This window comes from Hemiscyllium ocellatum, chromosome 21 (assembly GCF_020745735.1).
Source record: "Hemiscyllium ocellatum isolate sHemOce1 chromosome 21, sHemOce1.pat.X.cur, whole genome shotgun sequence".
In the NCBI taxonomy this organism is placed as follows: domain Eukaryota; kingdom Metazoa; phylum Chordata; class Chondrichthyes; order Orectolobiformes; family Hemiscylliidae; genus Hemiscyllium; species Hemiscyllium ocellatum.
Genome location: NC_083421.1, coordinates 65,952,791 through 65,976,337, shown reverse-complemented (window position 1 = coordinate 65,976,337; position 23,547 = coordinate 65,952,791). Strand labels below are relative to the sequence as shown.

Sequence of the window (23,547 nt, the reverse complement as noted above, 5' to 3'; positions counted from 1 at the left end):
TTCAGAAACTTTAGAGTGCTCAGGAATTGATCTAAGAGGGTACATTGTGCAGGAGGGGCTCCGCCTCCTATTGTTCCTCAGGTGCCCCACACCCAATCTGTGCTGGAGAGATTGCCAATTGGAGGGGCTCTCCCACCATACTCCTATGGAGGGGGTCTCTCACCTCCTCTTCCCACCCTGTCCTATAAGAGGGCTCTCACCTCCTCCCACAAAATGGATCTGAAAACTTCAAACAATTTTTCTTTCTATCTTTATGTATTTTGATTTGGACATTTTCTGCAAATATCTAAGAGACAAAAGTGAAAATTTAAAGGAAGAAAAGTAAATTTGATATTTAGCCATCTGTAATGTAACAAGATCAAGTGTTTGACCAAAACATTACCTAAAAGATTCAACTCAGAGCAACCCACAGTATCAGACGCCAATTCTACTTATGACTCCTGACAATAAAGAGAGTCAGGGTGCTGACTGTGCAGAGAAGGGGTTAGGCTGAAGGATAAGATAAAGGTGCTGGGGAAGGGGGGGGGGGGGGAGGGCTGAGGGATCAAAGTGAGCGAGAGGCAACTGAGGGAGCAAAGGAAGGGCTGAGGGAAGAGAGAGAGGCAGAAAGATGGGGGCTGAGGGAGGACAGAGAAGTAGAGATCTGTGCCGAGGAACTGGAGAGAGAAGGTTTGCTGAAGCAGCTGAGAGATAGACAGAGGAGGTGAGGGAGACAGTGGGCTGGGTGAGAGTCCAGAAGTTGAGAGTAAAGTGGGAGGGAATGAAGGAGAAGGAAATGGGAGGAGCAAAATGTAAAGGTGAGGAGGGGGAAGCAGCCAGAAAATTACATTTGTAAATAACATTTTGAATTTTATTACGAAACCTGCAATTCCCACAATGCTAACCTCAGATTCTTCGCTTTGCAATATCAATCGAAAAAAAGATTAATAAACATTCACTTGATATTAAGTAAATTTCTTGTTTCAGGCATCCAGTGCCAACACAAAGCTTTGTACAGTAAACATCACGCATATCAACTTATACTTAATGTATCCAACAAACAGAATTTAAAATTATAAAGAGCAGTCAAATTTATTCAGAATTACTGTAAAGCTCCAAGTGGAATTTGTTGAAGATAAGTTTCAGAGAAGGACAAGGTTCAGAACTCAGGAAAACCTGCAATGATCCATCAGTTTGGGTCCAAATCCAAGAATATCTGAACCGCTGCAACTCAAAATTCAGCAACGCTGGCCATTGTTGTGGGTATGTTTGCTAAGCTGGGAAGTTGGTTAGCAATGCTTCTTTCAATCCACCTATATTCAACCTTTTTTTTTCAAAAATCATTAATTCAAGGGATGTTGGTATTGTGCCTGGCCCAACATTTATTGCCAATCCCTCTGAACTACTGCAATTGTTGTGTCCAGAGACACCCACAATTCTGTTAGGGAAAGAATTCTAAGCTTTCGATTTGGTGACACTGAAGGAATGGCAATATAGTTACAAGTCAGAATAGTGGTTTGGAAGGAAACTTGCAGGGGGTAGTGTTCCCATCTACTGCCCTTGTTGTTCAAGGTGGACATGGTCATGGGTTTGGTAGGGACTGTCCAAGGATTTTTGGTGAATTTCTGCAGTGCATTTGGTAGATAGTACACACTGCTGCTACTGAGCCGTGGTGGTGGATGAAGTGCCAATCAAGTGGGAATCCTGTCCTGGGTGATGTTAAGATGCTTGAGTGTTGTTGGAGATGCACCATTCAGGCAAATCAGGAATATTCCATAACCCTCCTGATTTGTGCCTTGCAAATGGTGGATGAACTTTGGGAGGTCAAGAGGTGAGTTATTTGCTGCAGTCCAACCTTTGACCTGCTCTTGTAGCCACAGTATTTATATGGCTGGTCCAATTCAGCTTTTGGAGAATAGTAACTACACACCTCGATGTTGATAGTGTGAGATTCAGTGATGATAATATCATTAAATATCAAATGGTGATGGTTAGATTCTCTCTTGTTGGAGATGGCTATTGTGTGGTATTTGTGTGGCACAAATGTTACTTGTCATTAGCAGCCCAACCCTGGATAATGTCCAGGTCATGCTGCATTTGAATATAGACTGCATCAGTATCTGAGTCATCACAAATGGTCCCCAATGTTGTTGAAGGGGATTGCACATCCTCACTTCTGATTTATGATGTAGTGCAAGTCATGATAAAGCTGTTTGAGTATCAAGAAACAGCTAAAGAAAGAAACCAGAAATAGATTCATGAATTGAGTAACTATTGAACAAGGAAGGTTGCAGCAATTATTAAATGAACAACAGGCCATGGTCAATGAGCGTGGAAGATCAGAAACACTGGGGGAAAAGACAGTGAGAGACTGAGTGTTTGCCACATATGAGAGAGAGAGAGAGAGAGAGAGAATGAGTGAGTTTGCAATGACAGAGAGATGAGTTAGCTTACCCTCAGGGAAGGAAAGAATGAGTTTACAGTGAGTGACAGAAGGAGTGTGAGTGACAGAATAATTACTTTGATTAGATTACTTACTTACAGTGTAGAACAGGCCCTTCGGCCCAACAAGTCCACACCCACTCGCCAAAGCGCAACCCACCCATTCCCCTACATTTACCCCTTCACCTAACACTACGGGCAATTTAGCATGGCCAATTCACCTGACCCGCACATCTTTGGACTGTGGGAGGAAACCGGAGCACCCAGAGATGGGAAGTGTGTGCAAACTCCTCACAGTCGCCTGAGGCAGGAATTGAACCCGGGTCTCTGGCGCTGTGAGGCAGCAGTGCTAACCACTGCCACCATGCCGCCAGTGTGTGAGAGAGAGAAACATGCTTACAGCAAGAGAATGGACTGACAGTGAGAGAGGGGGACAGTCCGCTGAGTGTTTTTGCAGCGAGGGGGCTGAGCAGCCGATAGCCACCAGTATGTCGCTGTCTCAAAGATGTCTGAACTTCACTCCTCATCTCTGATTAGAATACAAACATCAGAAGGCTAACAATGGAAAAGCTCAAGATGTTCTATCTAACTTAGAGTACTAAGTCTTCCACAAATGATCCGACAATAAACAACCAGAATTCCAAGTCTCTTTTAGTACTAAGGCCAAGTGGGACTCCCCAAATCCCATCGTTTATTTCAGAGCGGCCTTTGTAGAAATCGGAAACTGACTTATTCAAATCCTATAATCTAAAGTTTCAACACTTTTGTCTGTACAATTGACTCCTACTCATCCCATTCCTCCCTTCACCCTATATAGAATGTTAAAAATGTTTAAGAAACACAACAAATTGAATCTGTAAATCTCAGCACCCACAGTAACATGAGCAGTACAAACACCAAGAATCTAGCATAAGCCAGGCTACACACATGATCGGAATCCTGCCTGGCAGCTTCCTCATTGGTCCCGAGTTGATTTATTTGTCCAGGTTGTTAATAAATTAGGTATATACACATGGGTTAACATGCTCTTTCACTTGCACTCAGCCAGTCCCTGTGTGCTCGACACTGGCTATTTCCTTCAGCTTTTAGCTGAGTGAATGATCAGCAATGGAATGTGCTTGTCAGGGTCTCTCCCATTGGGTTCATTCCTCAAATCAAATCACAGCACAACTTTCAAATCTGGTGAGGTAAGGAAATTTGAACATGTGGGCCAGCAGCCGGAAGAACTCTGTGCCAAAACTATACTCTTTAAGAGCCCAGATTCAAAGGTCTATTCAGATTCACTGGTGTCTGAGGAACTGGAGACACTGGAGCTGGTGCTGCCCGAGTCAGAAGACGAACTGCTGCTGCCACTGAGACGGGAGGGACCCCTTCCCTGCCTGAGGTTTGTCTTCTCCCCTGTAAGTTTTAGAGAAGAAAAAACAACAGTTAGAGTAAAAATCATGAACAGGATTTGACTTTAACTTAAGGATTTCTGTGTCACTGTCAATGTCAGCCCATCCCCGGATGCTCTTAGTCACCTTGTCCTTCAACCCATATGGTGAAGGGGCTGTGCTGATGCAGTAATATTAAAAGTTCCTGGATTTTTACCTAATGACGTACAACACAAAACAAGTTAATTCAGTCACCGTGCCACAGCAGGCTCTGTGAAACAGTTAGAAACTCATTTGAGATTGTCCTCTAACCTGCCAATGATCAAAATTCCTTTTGAATGTCCCATTTCACTGCCCTTTCAGGTAGTGCATTCCAAATTATAGAAAAAATTCTTGTCATCTCCACTCTTTAGTTCTTTTGTCAATTGCTTAAATCTGTTTTTTCAGATTATCAACCTTCTAACACAACTTCTGAAATTAAGGTCTTAAATCTAAACTTGGGAAAGTGTGAAAGTGTGAAGGGCAGGTTGGCTATGGTCGAATGGGAAAATACACAAAACAATTCAATGGTATACGGACAGTGACTACGATCTGAATGGTCTACACTAGACATATACCTCTTGAATGCACAAATACTCATCGAGAAAGGTGCGTCAACCTTAGCTAACAAAAGTTCAAACTTGCACAAGATCAAAAGTGGCTCATAGGAATCAGAGTCATAAGCTCAGAGGATAAAAATATGCCCTTTAGCCCACCTCATCAATGCCAAGAACAAACCATAAACCACACACATCCCATTTGCCTACATCCCTCACCTTAAACCTATGCTCTCTGCTCTTAAACACGTCTGCCATGCAGAAGACAATGTACATAACCTAACCCTCATAATTTGTTTCCCTCAATTAGGTCCCTCTTCTACTTCAAGGAAAACAAATTCAGCAAATCCAGTCTCTCCTCATAACTGAGACTTTGCATCCCAGGTTAAATCCTGGTGAATTTCCTCTGTATCCTCAGCAATGTAATCTCATCCTTCCAATAGTGCAGCTATCAGCACTGCATACAATATTCCATCTGTGGCCTAATCAATGTTTTATAAAGTTGTGATTGACTTCCTTGCACCTATATTCCAAGCCATGGCTAATGAAGGCAATCAACCTGTATGCCTTCTTCATCATCCTATCTACCTGTACTGAAGACCTTTAGGGATCCCTGGACTTGGACACTCCGATCCCTTTGTTCCTCAGTGCTCCTTACACACTAACCATTCAGTGTGTGTATATGCTTTCTTTCGTATGATGTGGAAATGCCAATGTGGGACTGGGCTAGATAAAATTAAAAATCACAACACCAGGTTATAGTCCAACAGGTTTATTTGGAAGTACAAGTTTCTGGAGTGCTGCTCCTTTGTCAGGTAGCTAGTCCCTCATAATGAAGGAGCAGCACTCTGAACGTTTGGACTTACCTGCAAGTAGCTGCTCCCAGTCTATGTTTGCCAGATCCTGTCTAATGATATTGAAATCCACTTTCCCCAAATTCAGACACTTAACTTCTGCATTATCCTTTTCCCTTTCCATAAGGACTTTGAAACTTAGAGAGTTACGGTCAGTATCCCCAAAAATGCTTACCCACTGATACTTCAACCACAGGACGAGCTTCACTCCCTCGGATTAAAGACTAGCACTGCCCATCTCTAGGACTATCTACATAATGACACAGAAAGCTCGCCTGGGTGTACTTTAAAAATTCCAACCTGCCTTAATCCTTTCACACTAAGACAATTGCTGTTGACATTGGCAAAGTTGAAATCCCCTACAACTGTAATCCTGTTCCTCTGATATCTCTCTGTGATTTGCATTTCAGTTCCTCTAACTGCTGGGAGACCTGGAATACAATCCCAGCAAAATAGTCGCCCTTTATAATTCAAAAGTTCTACCCAGATAGCTTGATTCGAAGACCCTTTTAGGACACTCTCTATCATGATTGTACTGATCATTTCCTTTCTCTACAGTGCAATGTGCCCCCGCTCTTAATGACGTTCACCTCCATCCCTGCCTCCCCCATCCTGCCTGAAACTTCAAAAATGTGGAATGCTGAGCTGCTTTTTCTTCACCCATGTCTCAGTGATTGCAACAATATCATATTCCCACATGCTGATCGATGCTCGAACTTCATCTGCCTTACCATTCAGGCTTCTTGCATTCAAATAGATACAATTTGGCTTTCTAGTCCTCCCATGTGCCTTACCCCACCCACGTCTTCTCCATCTACTGGAATGTCCCAATACTCCTTCTATGTCTGACTGAATTTTGCTCCTGATTTTCCATCTACTGGGCCTCTCCCTCTGCCAGATCAATTTAAAACCTCCCAGCAAGTATATTGGACCTATCCTCATTCAGGTGCAATCCATTCAGCCTGCACAGGTCCCACATACACTGGAAGCTGTCCCAAGGATCCAAACATCTAAAGCCACTATCCCTTAGCTCCATGTTCTTTCTAACCCTATACTCATTAATACACGGCAGTGAAGTAATCCAGAGATTATAACCTTCCTCTTTAATTTACTACCTAACTCTCGAAATTCTTATTTCTCTTTTTACCCAAAAAAAAGAAATGTGCTCGGCCCAATAACGGAAGCAAATTGGGAAGGCAATGGCCTTGGGGCGAGACTATTAATCCAGAAACTCAGTTTATGTTCTGGGGATTCAGGTTCGAATCTTGCCACGGTAAGTGGTAGAATTTGAATTCAATTTAAATAAAATCTGGAATTAAGAATCTACTAATGACCTCAAAACCATTGTTGAGTATTGGAAAATCCCATCTGCTTCATTTATGTCCATCAGGGAAGGAAATTTGCCATCCTGGCCTAGATGTGACTCCAGATCCATAGCAAGACGATTGACTCTCAACTGCCCTCTGAAATGACCAAGCTAGTCAGTCAGTTGTATAAACTGCAATGAAATCTCAACAAAGAAATTAAACTAGATAGATCATCTGGCATGACTTTGAAGGGTTGATAGGGCTTCCAGTGCCAAAGTCCTCTTCATTAACAACCGGGGCTAGTGGCAAAACTGGGCGAGGTACGTCTCACAGCTTAGTCAAGAATAGCCGGACATAGTCATATTCACAGAACCATACCTGATGTGTCTGAAACACAACCTTCACTATCCCTGGATAGTCCTGTACCATCAGCAGGCCAGACCCAACAGAGGTGGTGACACAGTCAAAAGGCAGATGTCTGTGAGACCCCAACACTGAATTCAGACCCCATAAAGTCCCATGGCTCCAGCTGAAGCATGGGTGAGGAAATCTCCTGCTCAAAGGCATTACTGTCCATCCTCAGCTGTGAATCAGTACTCCTCAACATTGAACACATGGAGGAAACACTGAAGGTGATAAGGGCGCAAAATGTACTCTGGGTGGGAGATTTCAATCCCCATCACAAAGGGTGGCTCAGCAACAGCACAACTGATTGAGCTGGTCAGGTCCTAGAGGACACAGCTGATCGACTAAACCTGTAACAGGTGGGGAGGGAACCAAGAGGGAAATACATACTTCTATCGTCACCAATCCACTGACTGGAAATGTATCTGTCCATGACAGTATAAGTAAAAGTGATGACCACAAAGTCCTTGTAGAGAAAGTCCTGCCTTCACATTGTGCATAACTTCCAACGATGTTATTCGTTGAAATAATATCAACAAAAGGCACTTTTTATGGCGTTACAGCTAAACAGGACAGAATTCCAAAAGATTTAGCAACTCAAGACTGGACATTTATTGAGACACTGTGGGCCAACAACAGCAGCAGAACTGTACTCCAGCTTAATCTGTACCCTCCTGCACGCCAGGAGCAGCACCAGGCATACCTGAAGGCGAGGTGTCAACCTGGTGAAACCACCAAACAGGACTACTACAGGCCGAACAGTGTAAGCAGCAAGTGATAGACAGAGCAAAGCGATGGATCAGATCTAAGCTTGCAGTCCTGCCATATCCAGTTGTAAATAGTGATGGACAGTTAAACAATTCATTGGAGGCAGCTCCCAATATCCCCATCCTCAATAAAGGAAGAAACCAGCACATCAAACAATAAGGCTTAAGAATTCACAGGAATCTTCAGCCAGACATGTCGAGTGGATGATCCATCTTGGCCTCCTCTAGCGGTCTCCACCATCACTGATACCAGTCTTCAGCCCAATTCAATTCGCTCCACGTGATATCAAGAAACAGTTGGAGACACCAGATATTCCAAAAGCTGTAGGGCCCTGACAACATTCTGGCAATAGTACTGAAGACTTGTGCTCCAGAATTTGTCACTCCCCTAGTCAGGCTCTTCCAATCCAGTTAGAACACTGGTATCTATGACAAAGTGGAAAATTGCCCAGGTATGTCCTCTATATTAAAAATCCATTCCGACCAATTACCATCCCATAGTCTACTTTCAATCATCAGTAAAGTGATGGAAGGGGTCACCAACAGTGCTAACAAATAGCATCTGCTCAGTGACACCCAGTTTGGGTTCTCCCAGGGCCACTCAGCTCCTGACCTTATTACAGCCTTGGTTCAAACATGACCAGAGCTGAATTCCAGAGGGATGGGGAGACTGAATCTTTGACATCAAGGCTAGATTTGACAGAGTGTAATATCAGAGAGCCCTAGCCAAACTGGAATCAATGAATATCAAGAGAAAACTCTCTGCTGGTTGGAGTCATACCTGGCACATAGGAAGATAGTTTTGGTTGTTGGATGTCAGTTATCTCAGCTCCAGGACATTGCTGCAGGAGTTTCTCAGGGTAGTGTCCTCGGCCCAACCATCTTTAGCTACTTCACCAATGACCTTTCCTCCATCATAAGGTCAGAAATGGAGATTCACAGAATCACAGAAGCCCTACAGTGTGGAAGCAGGCCATATGGCCCATCGAGTCCACGCCGACCCTCCGAAGAGCATCCCATGCAGACCCAGACCCAATCCCCTACACAATCCCTTGAGCCCTGCATTTTCCAAGGCTAATCCAACGAGTATGTCCATCTCTGAACATTATGGGCAATTTAGCATGGCCAGCTCACCTAACCTGCACATCTCTGTACTGTGGGAGGAAACTGGAGCACCCGGAGAAAACCCAAACTGACACGGAAAGAATGTGCAAACTCCACACAGACAGTCGCCCAAGGGTGGAATCAAACTCAGGTCCCTGACACTGGGGAGCATCAGTGCTAACCACTGAGCCACCGTGCAACCCTAAATTTTCGCTAATGACCACACAATGTTCAGCAACATTCATAACTTCTCTCATACTAAAACAGTCCATGTTCAGGTGGAACAAGATCTGGGCAATACCCAGGTTTCGACTGACAAGTGGCAAATAATATTTGCAGCATACAAATGTTAGGCAATGGCCAGCCCCAATAAAGACACAATCTAACCACCGTACCTTGACATTCAATCATGGTAAGTTACCCTCCAAGCCACTCAACTCCCGAAATTCCCTCCCGAGAGGCACTGGGGGTCAACGCACAGCAAGTGGATTGTAGTGTTTCAAGAAGGCAGCTCATTACCAGCGTCTCAAGGGCAACAAATTCATGCTGGCTAGCCAGTGACACCTAAGTCCCCCTCGTGAATAAAAAATAATTGTATTCTAGCAACAGAGAACAAAAAAACTGATAAAGAAAGAGAAGAGAGAATAAGCAAGCAAGCTATAAAGGAAAAAAAGTACAAAAACAGAAATTACTGAATTTGTTCAGGACTGTGAAGAGAAAGCGGAGTTAACATTTCGGGCCGAGTGACCAGCAGAGGCTGTATAGGTGATCAGATGACACAGGTGGGGAGAATGCAAATGGCAAACAGGAGCATGTTCTGCTTTAAATTTCTCCCCCAGCTTCTGCTCCATTTTTCTCCTGAGCTTCAGTAAGCTGCTCCCAACCCAGCGCTCGAGTCCGGCCACTAGAGGGTGTGCATGAGTTGTCTGGCAAGACACATTCTGACCCAATTGCCCCTCAGCCTCACCCCACAGCCTCTGCCCAAGAAACAGCAATTGGAGAACCCAATCCTCATGTCTCAAACTCAAAAATGTGAACACTCTTTGCCATGCTACTAGAATGATAACAAACAGAAGGTCATTCAGTCATTTAAGTTAGCTGAAAGGATTCATCCCATTCAACCACAGAATCATGGAGATGTACGACATTGAAATAAACCCTTCAGTCCAACTCGACCATGCCAACCAGACATCTTAAATTAATCCAATCCTGTTTGCCAGCACTTAGCCCATTACCATCGCCATCGTGTAGCATTTAAACATGATTGGATTTACTCCATCTTCACAGCTTTGTTCAATATCATGGCATTGCTTTTATGCCACAGATCCTAACCAAGGTTATGGGCGCAAGAGTCCGTCCACAACTGGAGGGGAGCATTTACCTTTCTTGTTGGGTTTCTTTCTATGATTAAGATGTCCACTCATGTCCTGTAAACGTTTCTCCAGCTCGGTCTTCTTCTCCAGAGTAAGATCGTCCTTCGCTTTCCCAGTCGGTTTCTTTGAAGGTGTAGCTAAGTCACACAGATAAATCACAAACCAATAACAATCCAAAATCAGATCAGTGCCACAAAATTGAACAATAGACAATAGGTGCAGGAGTAGGCCATTCTGCCCTTTTGAGCCTGCACCACCATTCAATATGATCATGGCTGATCATCCTTAATCAGTATCCTGTTCCTGCCTTATCTCCATAACCTTTGATTCCATTATCCTTGAGAATTCTATCCAACTCTTCCTTAAATGAATCCAGAGACTGGGCCTCCACTGCCCTCTGGGGCAGAGCATTCCACACAGCCACCACTCTCTGGGTGAAGAAGTTTCTCCTCATCTCTGTCCTAAATGGTCTATCCCGTATTTTTAAGCTGTGTCCTCTGGTTCGGCATTCACCCATCGGCGGAAACATGTTTCCTGCCTCCAGAGTGTCCAATCCTTTAATAATCTTGTACGTCTCAATCAGATCCCCTCTCAGTCTTCTAAACTCAAGGGTATACAAGCCCAGTCGCTCCAGTCTTTCAGTGTAAGGTAATCCCGCCATTCCAGGAATTGACGCCGTAAACCTACGCTGCACTCCGTCAATAGCCAGAACGTCTTTCCTCAAATTTGGAGACCAGAACTGCACACAGTACTCCAGGTCTGGTCTCACCAGGGCTCTGTACAGCTGCAGAAGAACCTCTTTGCTGCTATACTCAATCCCTCTTGTTATGAAGGCCAGCATGCTATTAGCCTTCTTCACTACCTGCTGTACCTGCATGCTTACCTTCAGCGATGGCAGAAGCTCATGTGCGAGAGTGCAGCACACAATCCACACTAACACACAGCTGCACTGCACTGTCGGAGAGAGAAACCTCTTCACCCAGAGAGTGGTGGGTGTTGGAATGCTGCACTGCCAGAAGTTCAGCGCTGAGGGAGCACCGTACTGCCTGAGGGTCAGCGTCGAGGGAGCGCCGCACTGCCGGAGGTGAGCGTCGAGGGAGTGCCGCACTGCCGGAGGTGAGCGTCGAGGGACCGCCGCACTGCCGGAGGTGAGCGTCGAGGGACCGCCGCACTGCCGGAGGTGAGCGTCGAGGGACCGCCGCACTGCCGGAGGTGAGCGTCGAGGGACCGCCGCACTGCCGGAGGTGAGCGTCGAGGGACCGCCGCACTGCCGGAGGTGAGCGTCGAGGGACCGCCGCATTGCCGGAGGTGAGCGTCGAGGGACCGCCGCACTGCCGGAGGTGAGCGTCGAGGGAGGGCCGTGGGAGCGCCGCATTGCCGGAGGGTCAGCGCTGAAGGTGCACCGCACTGTCTGATACAGAGGGCATAAGGATTGTGGTCATGGCTTGCAGCTTTTGAGATCGAATCACAGCATGGTAAATTTTTGAAAAGCAATTCTATTTTCAAGAGCCAAGAAAAAGTACAATCAAGTCACTCCACAATGCACATTCAGATGTGAAAATCACTGTCAAAGTACCTCATGGGATAACTGGGACCACAAGGCAACAACAAACATCCACATTTTATAATAAACAGAATCAGAAAGTGTATGAGTTATACACATAGAGGCCAATACTATGGAATAAGTGTTGCAACAAATGGACTGAAACGGAGGGGACAAATGAGAACAAGGTCTGGCCCAAATTGAAAACTAGTTATTCTCACTCCCACTTAGAACTTGCTCAGTGTATGTCAGACCCTGTACCTCAAATTACAGTCAGTGTGTGGGGGAGCCAAACCCCAGTGAGACTCTGTGTGCATAACCTATATCCTAGCAACAGTCACTATGTAATACAGGACAAAATATTTGATTTATATCAACGCTGGTGCATCTTTTTGATCAAGTGTGTAAAATAAACAAAATATTCTGAGAAACATGATGTCAGGTTGTTCATATTGTTTTACAGGCTGATGGAGTCAATGCACTGTAATATAGGAAGCACAGCAGCCAATTTGCACACATCAACATCTCAAACAGCACTGTGGAAAGGGCCACATTTGCAGGGCCATCCTTCAACAGATACTCAGAGACAGGGCCATGCTTCCTCGACGCTGACACTCAGGCAGCATGGCCTTCCCTCGGTGCTGACCATCAGACGGCGCGGCACTCCCTCAGCACTGACCCTCTGACGATGTGGTGCTCCCTCAGCGCTGACCCTCCAACAGTGTGGCGCTCCCTCGGCACTGACCGTCCTATGGTGCAGCACTCCCTCAGCACTGACCCTACGGTGGTCCCTCAGCGCTGACTCTCCAACAGTGCAGCACTCCCTCAGCGCCGACCCTCCAACAGTGCAGCGCTCCGTCAGCAATTCAACTAGTGTCAGCCTAGATTTTACACGGAGTTCTCTGGTTGGGGGCTTGAACCCAGCACTTGTTATCTCAGACAAAGATGTAACCCACTGCGCCTGGACCGACACCTGAACACTGGTCACCAGACATACAGCTTTTAATGACTTATCAGGATGGCATATACCCAAGAGTGCTCATTGTTTGCTTGGTTCTGGTCCCATTCCTTGACGTGGAGGGAACTCCATTGTGTGTCAACATTCATACTGGGATGGAAGTTAGATCAGCCCATCGGTTATTCAAAAGAATGGTTAACAACTCACCATCTGACCAGATGAACACAAAAGTAATTTTTTGAGGTTCATGAAAATGCTCAACATCAATCTGAGCAAACTGGTTGAATTATATTGGTGGGAAGTTATGAGGTGAATGGTAGGTAACCCAACTCTCATAACATACCTGGTAATGGGGGTCGGTTACTGCTGGAATCCCACAGAGTGTGCTGGTCTTCACCATCTCTACCGCTGAACATGTCGGGCGATGTGTCTGAAACAAAGATTACAAGCAGTTCCAGATGCAAAGGCGAATTGACCCACACCCCTCAGCTGCCAGATAGCATAACGTGACACACATACAACTGGTGCATGTTCCTATCATTTCCCTTCCGAGGTGTTTGTTGCAGACAGTTTTGTTAGATTCCAGAGACGTCTGAAGAAGGATACCCAGGTTCCTTTGGGTTATTGATACTTTCCAAACCTTCACCAGTTTAAACATAGCCTGCAGCTCCTTCATCCCACCAAAGTTGTTAACCCCACAAACGTATCCACATTACATACACGCTCCATGCTCTTTCCTACTTACTCAGAATTTAAATTCCTTAAAAGGCCTTTGTATCCTCCTCAAAACTCACATTCCCACCAAGGTTTGTATCCTCTACAAATTTGGAAATTTCACAACAGGCCCCCGTCCAGATCTCAGACACGGACCCCCCCCCCCCCCCCCCCCCACCTTCCAGATCTCAGACACGGACCCCCCAGGTCTCAGATACAGCTTGTGAACAGCTGGGTACCATGACCTCAGCCTCTCAGTACCACACAGCTCACAGTCTGCAAACCATTTTTCCCTGCTCGGTTTCCTGCAAGTTAACCAATCCTCAATCCGTGCCACCATATTACCCTCAATCTGAAACACTTTCATGTTGTTTATGAACCTCCTTCGTAGGACTTTGTCAAAATCCTTCAAAATCTAAATGCACCACATCTACTGTGACACCCTTATCATCTCTGCTGGAAACACCCTCTGAACATACCAATTTATCAAGAAGAGTCTCCTTCATGAACTCACGATGACCCTTCCCAATCAGCCAATTATTTTCTAAGTTTTAAATATCCGTAATCAACACTTATGTAATAGATCCTACTATTTTTCCTGCTCCTGACATCTGGCTAACTGTAGTTCCTGTTTTCTCTCTCTCCAATCTTAAACAGTGCGGTTCCATTTACAACATTCCAATCGCAGGCCGTGCTGCAGCATTAATTGATGGTCACCATTGTAACCACTAACTTCCGCCATCTCTTCCAACTCTCTCAGGTGATGGTCATTGGGGATTTGTCACCTTCCAGTCTCAAACATTTCTCCATTATGGAGATTAATTTCAGACACATTTCTTCCTCTATGGACAAAGAGGCAAAGCACTGTTTTAAAAACCAACCATACTGCTTTAGATCTGGATAGAAGATCAGGTGAGGACAGCAGCATTTCTTCCCTAAATGGTATGAATTTACAATGAGCAACGATAGCTTCATGGTCACCGTTACTGAGACGGAATTTCAATTCCAGATTTTATTAAATGGTATTTAAATCCCACCAGCTACCATGATGGATTTGAACCCATGTCCCAACTGTAGTCACCTAGGCTACTGGATTACCAGGCCAGTCACTTTATCATGACTCTACCATCTCTCCCAGTTTCCGTGTACTTGTCTTGTAACTACTGTGGGAGAGAAGAGGAAAACGAGCGCTGCCTGGCCTACAAGTGAACAGAATGTGATGTCCATCACTTATCAAGAATGGGTAGCACTTAGACAATGGTGATGAGTGAAGCTCAACAAGTTCCTTCTGGAAGTGTATCCCTTTCTGAAGAGATGACAGACTAAATGAAAGTCAGAACAAAGTAAGCTAAACACAGGGTAAAAACGATGACTGCAGATGCTGGAAACCAGAACACAGCAGTTCAGGCAGCATCCGAGGAGCAGGAAAATTGACGTTTCAGGCAAAAGCCCTTCATCAGGAATAAAGGCAGAGAGCGTGAGGCTCCTCGGATGCTGCCTGAACTGCTGAGCTCTTCCAGCACCACTAATCCAGAAGCTAAACGCACAGTAAACCATAACTTTACAAGTTTCAAACACAACATGTGGATTGCAAAGGAACGTATCCCCAATATGCATAACATTTGTGTTGTATTACAAGCCTCAAATATTACCACTTACTATATGATTTTCTTTGCTTTCTCTGTAGGCAGGATTTGACGTATCGTTCAAGCTCTCGGAGAGTTGTGGGTTTCAGTGTTTCAAAGTCTATTTCAATCTCATCAGGGTTGGAGTCCCTTAGGGAAGGCTCCCTCGACTGAATGATATGCACCACCCGACCCAGTTTTTCACCGGGAAGTTTGTTGATGTCGAGACTCAGCTGACGCTTCTCATCATATGACATTGGCTGAGCTTCCTCTTCCTCTTGGGAGTCGTAAAGCAGGGGTAGCTTTGTAACTTGCTTCAGAGATCTAATGAAAAAGGAAGTGACAGAAATATTCCATGCCAAAGGAAGAGGAGCATTCAAAGAGCAACACCTCATATCCTCAGGATGTTAGATTATCCCTATCAAAAAGGTTACTTTGGGAATACAGTCACTGCAAACTATTCATTACAGTTAAGGGGTAGAGCTAAAGGAATGGTAAGGGTTGGCAAATCAGGGAATGGATGGAACACGGAATTTTGGATGGGGCAAAAGAGTTGGAGTGATAGGAAGGACAAAAAATAAGCAAGCTAAGAGTAAAAGGTAAAGTCCCACTGGCTCCTGAGGTGTGTAATGACATCGCTGAACATGTTGATTAGAAAATGTTGAACAAAAAAGTTAAGTCAAGCATTTTATCCTTGGAGGGAGCAGCTGAATTATGTTTGAATGTCACAGGAAATGAGCTGATCAACCATGAGGGGTCTGGAGAATTTCTGATAGAACAGATGAAAGGTTACAGGTAGATGGCAGGATGGAGAGATGAGAGGTTGTTCTAATAAGGACAGATTTTCTGGGATTAATGAGCATCTTCTGTTTGAGTAAATATGTTGAAAATGCATCTGATGACTCAGTGGCCATGATCATAGAGAAACCTGCCCCTCTCCGGTTTGTTCCTGTCATCATTTGCCTCTCCCCTTCTTCAAAATCTGCTCCAGACCTTCCAACTCTCTTCCACACATCTCTTTTCCCAACAGCCCTGCCACATTTCCTCACTTCCCATGTATATTTAATTTCCCTTTGTAAATTCTGTTGAATCTTTTTCCCCATTCCAAATTACAACTTATTGCAATCTTTACACAGGTTCTTTGCCAGTTATTTTAAAAGGGTATTGAGGCTACTGAACAATCGATGATGGAAACAGCTTTTCCATATTGGGCTGACATAATTCTCTTATGATTCTGAACAATTCCATTAAATCTCTCCTTCATGTTCCAAGTCATGTGATCTAGGGAAAATTCCATGCTGGCTGCCCATATAGCAGTCCCATTTCCCTGAACAGTCATACTGGACTCCAAATGTCAACTCCATTTCTTTCTTCACTGATGCTGCCAGACTTGCTGAGTTCTCCCGCACTTTGTTTTTATTTCAGATTTCCAGCATCCACAGAATTTTGCTCTTTAGTCCCATTCTCCCCATAGCCATGAAAGTTTACTTCACTCAACTTTTTGTCACATTTCCTTTTGAAATTATTTATTGTCTCTACCTCTACCATTCTCATGGGCAGTGAATTCCAGGTCATGGGCAATCACTGAAAGTTCTACACATTCTCCAACAATGACCCCAGACCTTAATCCTGTATCCCCTCGCCCCGTACCATCAGCTAACATCTCTACCAACCTCATCTAAATCTGCCTTGATCTTGTACACATCTATCCAATCTCTTCCCAAGGAGAACACCACCAGATTCTCCACCTTAACCTGGTTGCTGAAACTCCTCATCCCTGGAACTATTCTGGTGAATCTCCTCGACATACTCACAAAGACTCTCATTTACGTCCTAAGGCTTGGTGACCAGAATCAGATGTAATGCTCTAATTGTGACTGAACTGGAAGTTTGTAAACGTTCAGCATCACTTCCCCACTTTTGCAGTCAATGTCAGTAATTATGAAGCTGACAAATGCTTTACTAAACACTCTCTCAAGATATCTGATCACCTTAAAAATCAATGCACATGCTCGCCCAGGTCCTCATATTCTTCACACTCTTCAACAATGTGCCATTAAATTCTATTTTGCCTCCTTCTTCTAATAAAATGCATCAGCTCACATTTCTTTCTAATAATTCCATCAGCTATTAGTCTACCCATTCTGCTAGTCAATCTACATCCAATTTAAGTCACGTGGTATCATCCTCACTGTTGCAACTTCACGTCTGGGTCCATCCGTAAATTTGAAATTTTACACTGAATTCCAATATCCAAAATATTTTATATACATCTTAAAAATGTTCCAATAAATTCCCTGTGTGCCACCTCCTGAAACTAGAGAGTCTTCCTAAACATGTGGTGTCCAGACTGAACACACAAGTCCAGGTGGGACGATGTCTTACCAAGATGTCTAAAGTGTTTAGTGCCTTGCTTTTGAAGTCTATGTTTCTGTGAACAGATCCACCACGCCTGCAATTCATATTACTATCTAGAGAATCACTGCTGCTCCAGCAGTTTCTGGGTGTCGCACCTGGTCAGTGAGTTTGCACTGCCGGGCTTCTTGCTGCTGTGTTTCTTGCACTGTGCTTGCTTGGTCGCCTGAGAGGTCTTGAATTTCTTGTCCTCCTCCTCCACTTTCACTTTGTGTTTTTCCTTCTTTTTTTTCTCCTTTTTCTCTTTCTTCTTCTTTGGTTTGCTGACAGGAGCCTGGGACAGAGCTGCCAGCTGCTCGTGAACAGCTTTCAGCTGAGGGGACAAGTACAATTAAAATCAAGATTCTCTTCAATGTTCAAGAAAATGTGGTAACTCTTATACTGGTGCTGATTTTCAGCCAGCCCGTGGTCTGGTGCCAAAATGTACAACTGCAACTCCAGGTGTAAGTGGTGTATGGTACACAAGCCTCAGAGCCAGACTGTGGTTCAAGTCCCACTCCAGTGTTCTGCCCAAGTGTCAGTGCAGAGGGAGAGCTGCCCTGCCCGAGGGTCAGCACAAGGAGCGACCCACCTGATGGTCAACATAGAGGGAATGCTGGACTATTGAAAATACCCACTTTCAGACTGTACATTATATAAGATCATATCTGTCTACTCCACTGGGCTGAAAGATTTCACAGGGCTAATATGCCTCGTACTATTTCACTGATGAACAGGGATTTCCTTTAAATTCAGTCATGGAATGTGGGCGTCACTGGTCAGGCCAGCAGTTTTTGCCCATCCCTAATTGTCCAGATGTCAGTTCTTAGTCAACTACACTGCAAAAGTCACATGAAGACCAGACTACATAACGTTGGGTTTTCTTCCGAGAGGACATGAGTGAATCAAATGGATAAACTCCATGGAATGTTGGGACCAGTATTTATCCCTTTATCAACTTCATCGGATTGTGGGCACTCTCTGCCATATTTCCTTGTTTACAGCAATGACTAACATTCACATGTAAGCTAGCTGCGAAGTATTTTGGGTATCTCTCACATCCTGAATAGGGAACTATAAAGATGGCAATGCCATTGCAAGATGCAGCAATATCTGTCGGACAGTGTCGCATTTTAAACAGTCTTCTCTTTAACGAAGCCAAGGGCACTCCTACTAGAATTGAGATTTCAAAAAGCTTATTTTCTCGTGAAAAGCACACTAACTCTGACTTTGGTGTTCTCCTCTGCTTTAATAATAGTCAGGAATGCCTTCCATTTCGATGGTTAAGATGCCATGAGCATACAAATGCTTTTGTCTCGGAAATCTCAGTCCACTTAAACCTAGAGAATCATGACCACAGATTATCATATTCTGTGCAATGAAATGGATGCAACAGCACATGCACAAAAAAATCACGACAGTGTTAGAAACATACACTCAAGTTCGAACACTCCCCAATATCCATTTCCATAGAGCGTCAATGTGTGTGGGAGCCGTACCCCAGTGAGAGTCCGTGTGTGTGAGAGCCGTACCCCAGTGAGGGTCAGTGTGTGTGGGAGCTGTACCCCAGTGAGGGTCAGTGTGTGTGGGAGCCGTACCCCAGTGAGAGTCTGTGTGTGTGGGAGCCGTACCCCAGTGAGGGTCAGTGTGTGTGGGAGCTATACCCCAGTGAGAGTCAGTGTGTGTGGGAGCTGTACCCCAGTGAGAGTCAGTGTGTGTGTGGGACCGTACCCCAGTGAGAGTCAGTGTGTTTGAGAGCCATAACCCAGTGAGAGCTTAAAAATGTGTTGCTTTATGCATACGTGAGAAACATGAGAATGACGAGAACGAGGGTAGGTCCGATCAAGGACAGTAGTGGGAGTCGGAAGAGATAGGAGAGGTATTGAATGAGTACTTTTCTTCAGTATTTACAAATGAGAGGGACCTTATTGTTGAAGAGGAGAGTATGAAACGGACCGGTAAGCTAAAGGAGATACTTGTTAGGAAGGAAGATGTGTTGGGTATTTCGAAAAACTTGAGGATAGACAAGTTCCCCGGGCTTGACGGGATATATCCTAGGATTATGTGGGAAGCAAGAGAGGAAATTGCAGAGCCGTTGGCAATGATCTTTTCATCTTCACTGTCCACGGGGGTGGTACCAGGTGACTGGAGAGTGGCGAATGTTGTGTCCCTGTTCAAAAAAGGGAATAGGGATAACCCCGGGAATTACAGGCCAGTTAGTCTTACTTAGGTGGTAGGCAAAGTAATGGAAAGGGTACTGAGGGATAGGATTTATGAGTATCTGGAAAGACACTGCTTGATTAGGGACAGCCAGCACAGATTTGTGAGGGGTAGGTCTTGCCTTACAAGTCTTATTGAATTCTTTGAGGAGGCGACCAAGCATGTGGATGAGGGTAGAGCAGTAGATGTAGTGGTACATGGATTTTAGTAAGGCATTTGATAAGGTTCCCCATGGTAGGCTTATGCGGAAAGTCAGGAGGCATGGGATAGTGGGAAATTTGGCCAGTTGGATAGAGAGCTGGCTAACTGGTTGAAGTCAGAGAGTTGTGGTAGATGGTAAATATTCAGCTTGGAGCCCAGCTACAAGTGGAGTTCTGCAGGGATCAGTTCTGGGTCCTCTGCTGTTTGTAATTTTTATTAATGACTTGGAAGAGGGAGTCAAAGGGTGGGTCAGTAAATTTGCAGACGATACGAAGATTGGTGGAGTTGTGGATAGTGAGGAGGGCTGTTGTCGGCTGCAAAGGGATCAGATATGATGCTATGATGCAGAGCTGGGCTGAGGAGTGGCAGATGGAATTCAATTGTTAAGTGTAAGGTTGTCCATTTTGGAAGGACAAATAAGAATGCGGAATACAGGGTTAATGGTAGGGTTCTTAGTAAGGTGGAGGAGCAGAGGGATCTTGGGGTCTATGGTCATAGCTCTTTGAAAGTTGTCACTCAGGAGCTTGTAAGAAGGCCAATGGTGTATTAATGTTCATTAGCAGAGGGATTGAATTCAAGAGTCATGAGGTGATGTTGCAGCTGTACAAGACCTTGGTAAGGCCACATTTGGAGTACTGTGTGCAGTTCTGGTCGCCTCACTTTAGGAAAGATGTGGAAGCTTTGGAGAGGGTGCAGAGGAGATTTACCAGGATGTTGCCTGGAATGGAGAATAGATCGTATGAGGATAGGTTGAGAGTGCTAGGCCTTTTCTCATTGGAACGGCGAAGGATGAGGGGTGACTTGATAGAGGTTTATAAGATGATCAGGGGAATAGATAGAGTAGACAGTCAGAAACTTTTTTCTTGGGTACAACAGAGTGTTACAAGGGGACATAAATTTAAGGTGAAGGGTGGAAGGTATAGGGGGGGATGTCAGGGGTAGGTTCTTTACCCAGAGAGTGGTGGGGGTATGGAATGCGCTGCCTGTGGGAGTGGCAGAGTCAGAATCATTGGTGACCTTTAAGTGGAAATTGGATAAGTACATGGATAGGTGCTTAATCTAGGATAAATGTTCGGCACAACATCGTGGGCCGAAGGGCCTGTTCTGTGCTGTATTATTCTATGTTCTAAAAGTGCAGCAGGTCAGGTAGCATCAAAGGAGAAGGAGAATCGACGTTTCGGGCATGAGCCCTTCTTCAGGAATGAGGAGGGTGTGCCAAGCAGACTAAGATAAAAGGTAGGGAGGAGGGGCTTTGGGAATACGATAGGTGGAAGGAAGTTAAGGTGAGGGTGATAGGCCAGAGAGGGTGTGGGGGCGGAGAGGTTGGGAAGAAGATTGCAGGTCAAGAAGGCGGTGCTGAGTCTGAGGGTTGGGACTGAGAAAAGGTGGGGAGAGGGGAAATGAGGAAGCTGGAGAAATCTGCATTAGTCCCTTGTGGTTGGAGGGTTCCCAGGCGGAAGATGAGGTGCTCTTCCTCCAGGCGTTGTGTTGCCACGGTCTGCCGGTGGAGGAGGCCAAGGACCTGCATGTCCTTGGTGGAGTGGGAGGGAGAGTTAAAGTGTTGAGCCACGGGGTGGTTGGGTTGGTTGGTCCGGGTGTCCCAGAGGTGTTCTCTGAAACATTCCGCAAGTAGGCAGCCTGTCTCCCCAGTGTATAGGAGGCCACATCGGGTGCAGCGGATGCAGTAAATGATGTGAGTGGAGGTGCAGGTGAATTTGTGACGGATATGGAAGGATCCCTTGGGGCCTTGGAGAGAAGTAAGGGGGGAGGTGTGGGCGCAAGTTTTGCATTTTTTGCAGTTGCAGGGGAAGGGGCCAGGAGTGGAGGTTGGGTTGGTGGGGGGGTGTGGAACTGACAAGGGAGTCGCGGAGGGAATGGTCTTTCTGGAATGCAGATAGGGGAGGGGAGGGAAATATATCCTCGGTGGCGGGGTCTGTTTGGAGGTGGCGGAAATGACAAAGGATGATCCGATGTATCTGGAGGTTGGTGGAGTGGTAGGTGAGGACTAGTGGGGTTCTGTCCTGGTGGTGACTGGAGGGGCAGGAAGTGGAGGAGATGCGTTGGAGAGCATTGTCAACCACATCTGAGGGGAAATTGCGGTCTTTGAAGAAGGAGGCCATCTGGGTTGTTCGGTATTGGAACTGGTCCTACTGGGAGCAGATGCGGCGAAGGTGAAGGAACAGGGAATATGGGATGGCGTTTTTACAGCGGGCAGGGTGGGTGAAGGTGTAATCTAGGTATTTGTGGGAGTCGGTCGGTTTATAGTAAAAGTCCACGTTGAGTCGGTTGTCCGAGATCGAGATGGAAAGGTCTAGGAGAGAGGGGGATGAGTCTGAGACGGTCCAGGTTAATTTGAGGTTAGGGTGGAGGGTGTTAGTAAATTCGATGAACTGTTCAACCTCCTCGTGGGAGCACGCGGTAGCGCCGATACAGTCATCAACATAGCGGAGGAAAAGGTGGGGGTGGTGCCAGTGTAGTTGTGGAAGATGGACTGTTCTACATATCCAGCGAAGAGGCAGGCATAGCTGGGGCCCATGCGGGTGCCCATGGCTACTCCTTTGGTTTGGAGGAAGTGGGAGGATTAGAAGGAGAAGTTGTTAAGAATGAGGACCAGTTCAGTCAGTCGAAGGAGGGTGTCAGTGGAAGGGTACTGGTTGGTTCGGCGGGAAAGGAAGAGGCGGAGGGCTTTGAGGCCTTCGTGATGGTGGATGGAGGTGTATAGGGACTGGATGTCCATGGTGAAAATAAGGCGTTGGGGGCCAGGGAAGCGAAAATCATGGAGGAGGTGGAGGGCGTGGGTGGTGTCCCGAACGTAGGTGTGGAGTTCTTGGACTAAAGGGGACAGGACCATGTCGAGGTATGCAGAAATGAGTTCGGTGGAGCAGGAGCAGGCTGAGACAAGGGGTCGGCCGGGGCAGTCAGGTTTGTGGATTTTGGGCAGGAGGAAGAAACGGGCGGTGCGGGGTTGTGGGACTATGAGGTTGGAGGCGGTGGATGGGAGATCCCCTGAGGTGATGAGGTTATGGATGGTCTGGGAGATGATGGTTTGGTGGTGGAAGGTGGGGTCATGGTCAAGGGGGCAGTGGGAGGAGGTGTCCACGAGCTGGTGTTTAGCCTCAGCAATGTAAAGATCGGTGCGCCAAACTACTACCACACCTCCCTTGTCTGCAGGTTTGATAGTGAGGTAGGGGTTGGAGCGGAGGGAGTGGAAGGCTGCACGTTCCGAGGGTGAGAGGTTGGTGTGGGTGAGAGGGGTGGAGAGGTTGAGGCGGTCAATGTCACGGTCAGTTGGCTATGAAGAGATCGAAGGCAGGTAAGAGGCCAGCACGGGGCGTCCAGGTGGATGGGGTGTGTTGGAGGCGGGAGAAGGGGCCGTCAGGGGGTGGGCGGGAGTCCTGGTTGAAGGAGTCGGCGCGGAGGCGAAGGCGGCAGAAGAAATGCTCGATGTCGCCGGGTGTTGAACTCGTTAATCTGGGAACTTAGGGGGATGAAGGTGAGGCCTCTGCCAAGGACTGATCTTTCATCCTCAGAGAGGGAGAGGTCTGGAGGGATGGTGAAAATACGGCAGGGCTGGGAGCAAGGACCTGGTGTGGGGCTGGAGCTGGGAGTGGGTGCGGGGTTAAGCACGGGGGCGGGGCATCAGTGCAGGGGCGGGGATCAGCACGGGGGCGGGGTTAAGCTCTGATCCCCAG

General features: G+C 46.1%; 1 protein-coding gene across 5 annotated transcripts in view; it reads right to left on the bottom strand.

Moving 5' to 3' along the window:
- Nucleotides 1–478: 478 nt before the first annotated feature.
- LOC132825976 (bromodomain-containing protein 3-like) overlaps nt 479–23,547 on the bottom strand; it is a 48,201-nt gene continuing 25,132 nt past the window's right edge. For all 5 annotated transcript variants that reach the window (XM_060841680.1, XM_060841683.1, XM_060841684.1 and 2 more), the window contains 5 exons: nt 17,554–17,768; nt 15,075–15,364; nt 13,045–13,131; nt 10,209–10,337; nt 479–3,819 (listed from right to left, as the gene is read on the bottom strand). In XM_060841680.1, coding sequence (XP_060697663.1) covers nt 3,692–3,819; nt 10,209–10,337; nt 13,045–13,131; nt 15,075–15,364; nt 17,554–17,768 — 849 coding nt within the window. In that variant the 3' untranslated portion in view covers nt 479–3,691. The remainder of the gene's footprint in view (nt 3,820–10,208; nt 10,338–13,044; nt 13,132–15,074; nt 15,365–17,553; nt 17,769–23,547) is intronic.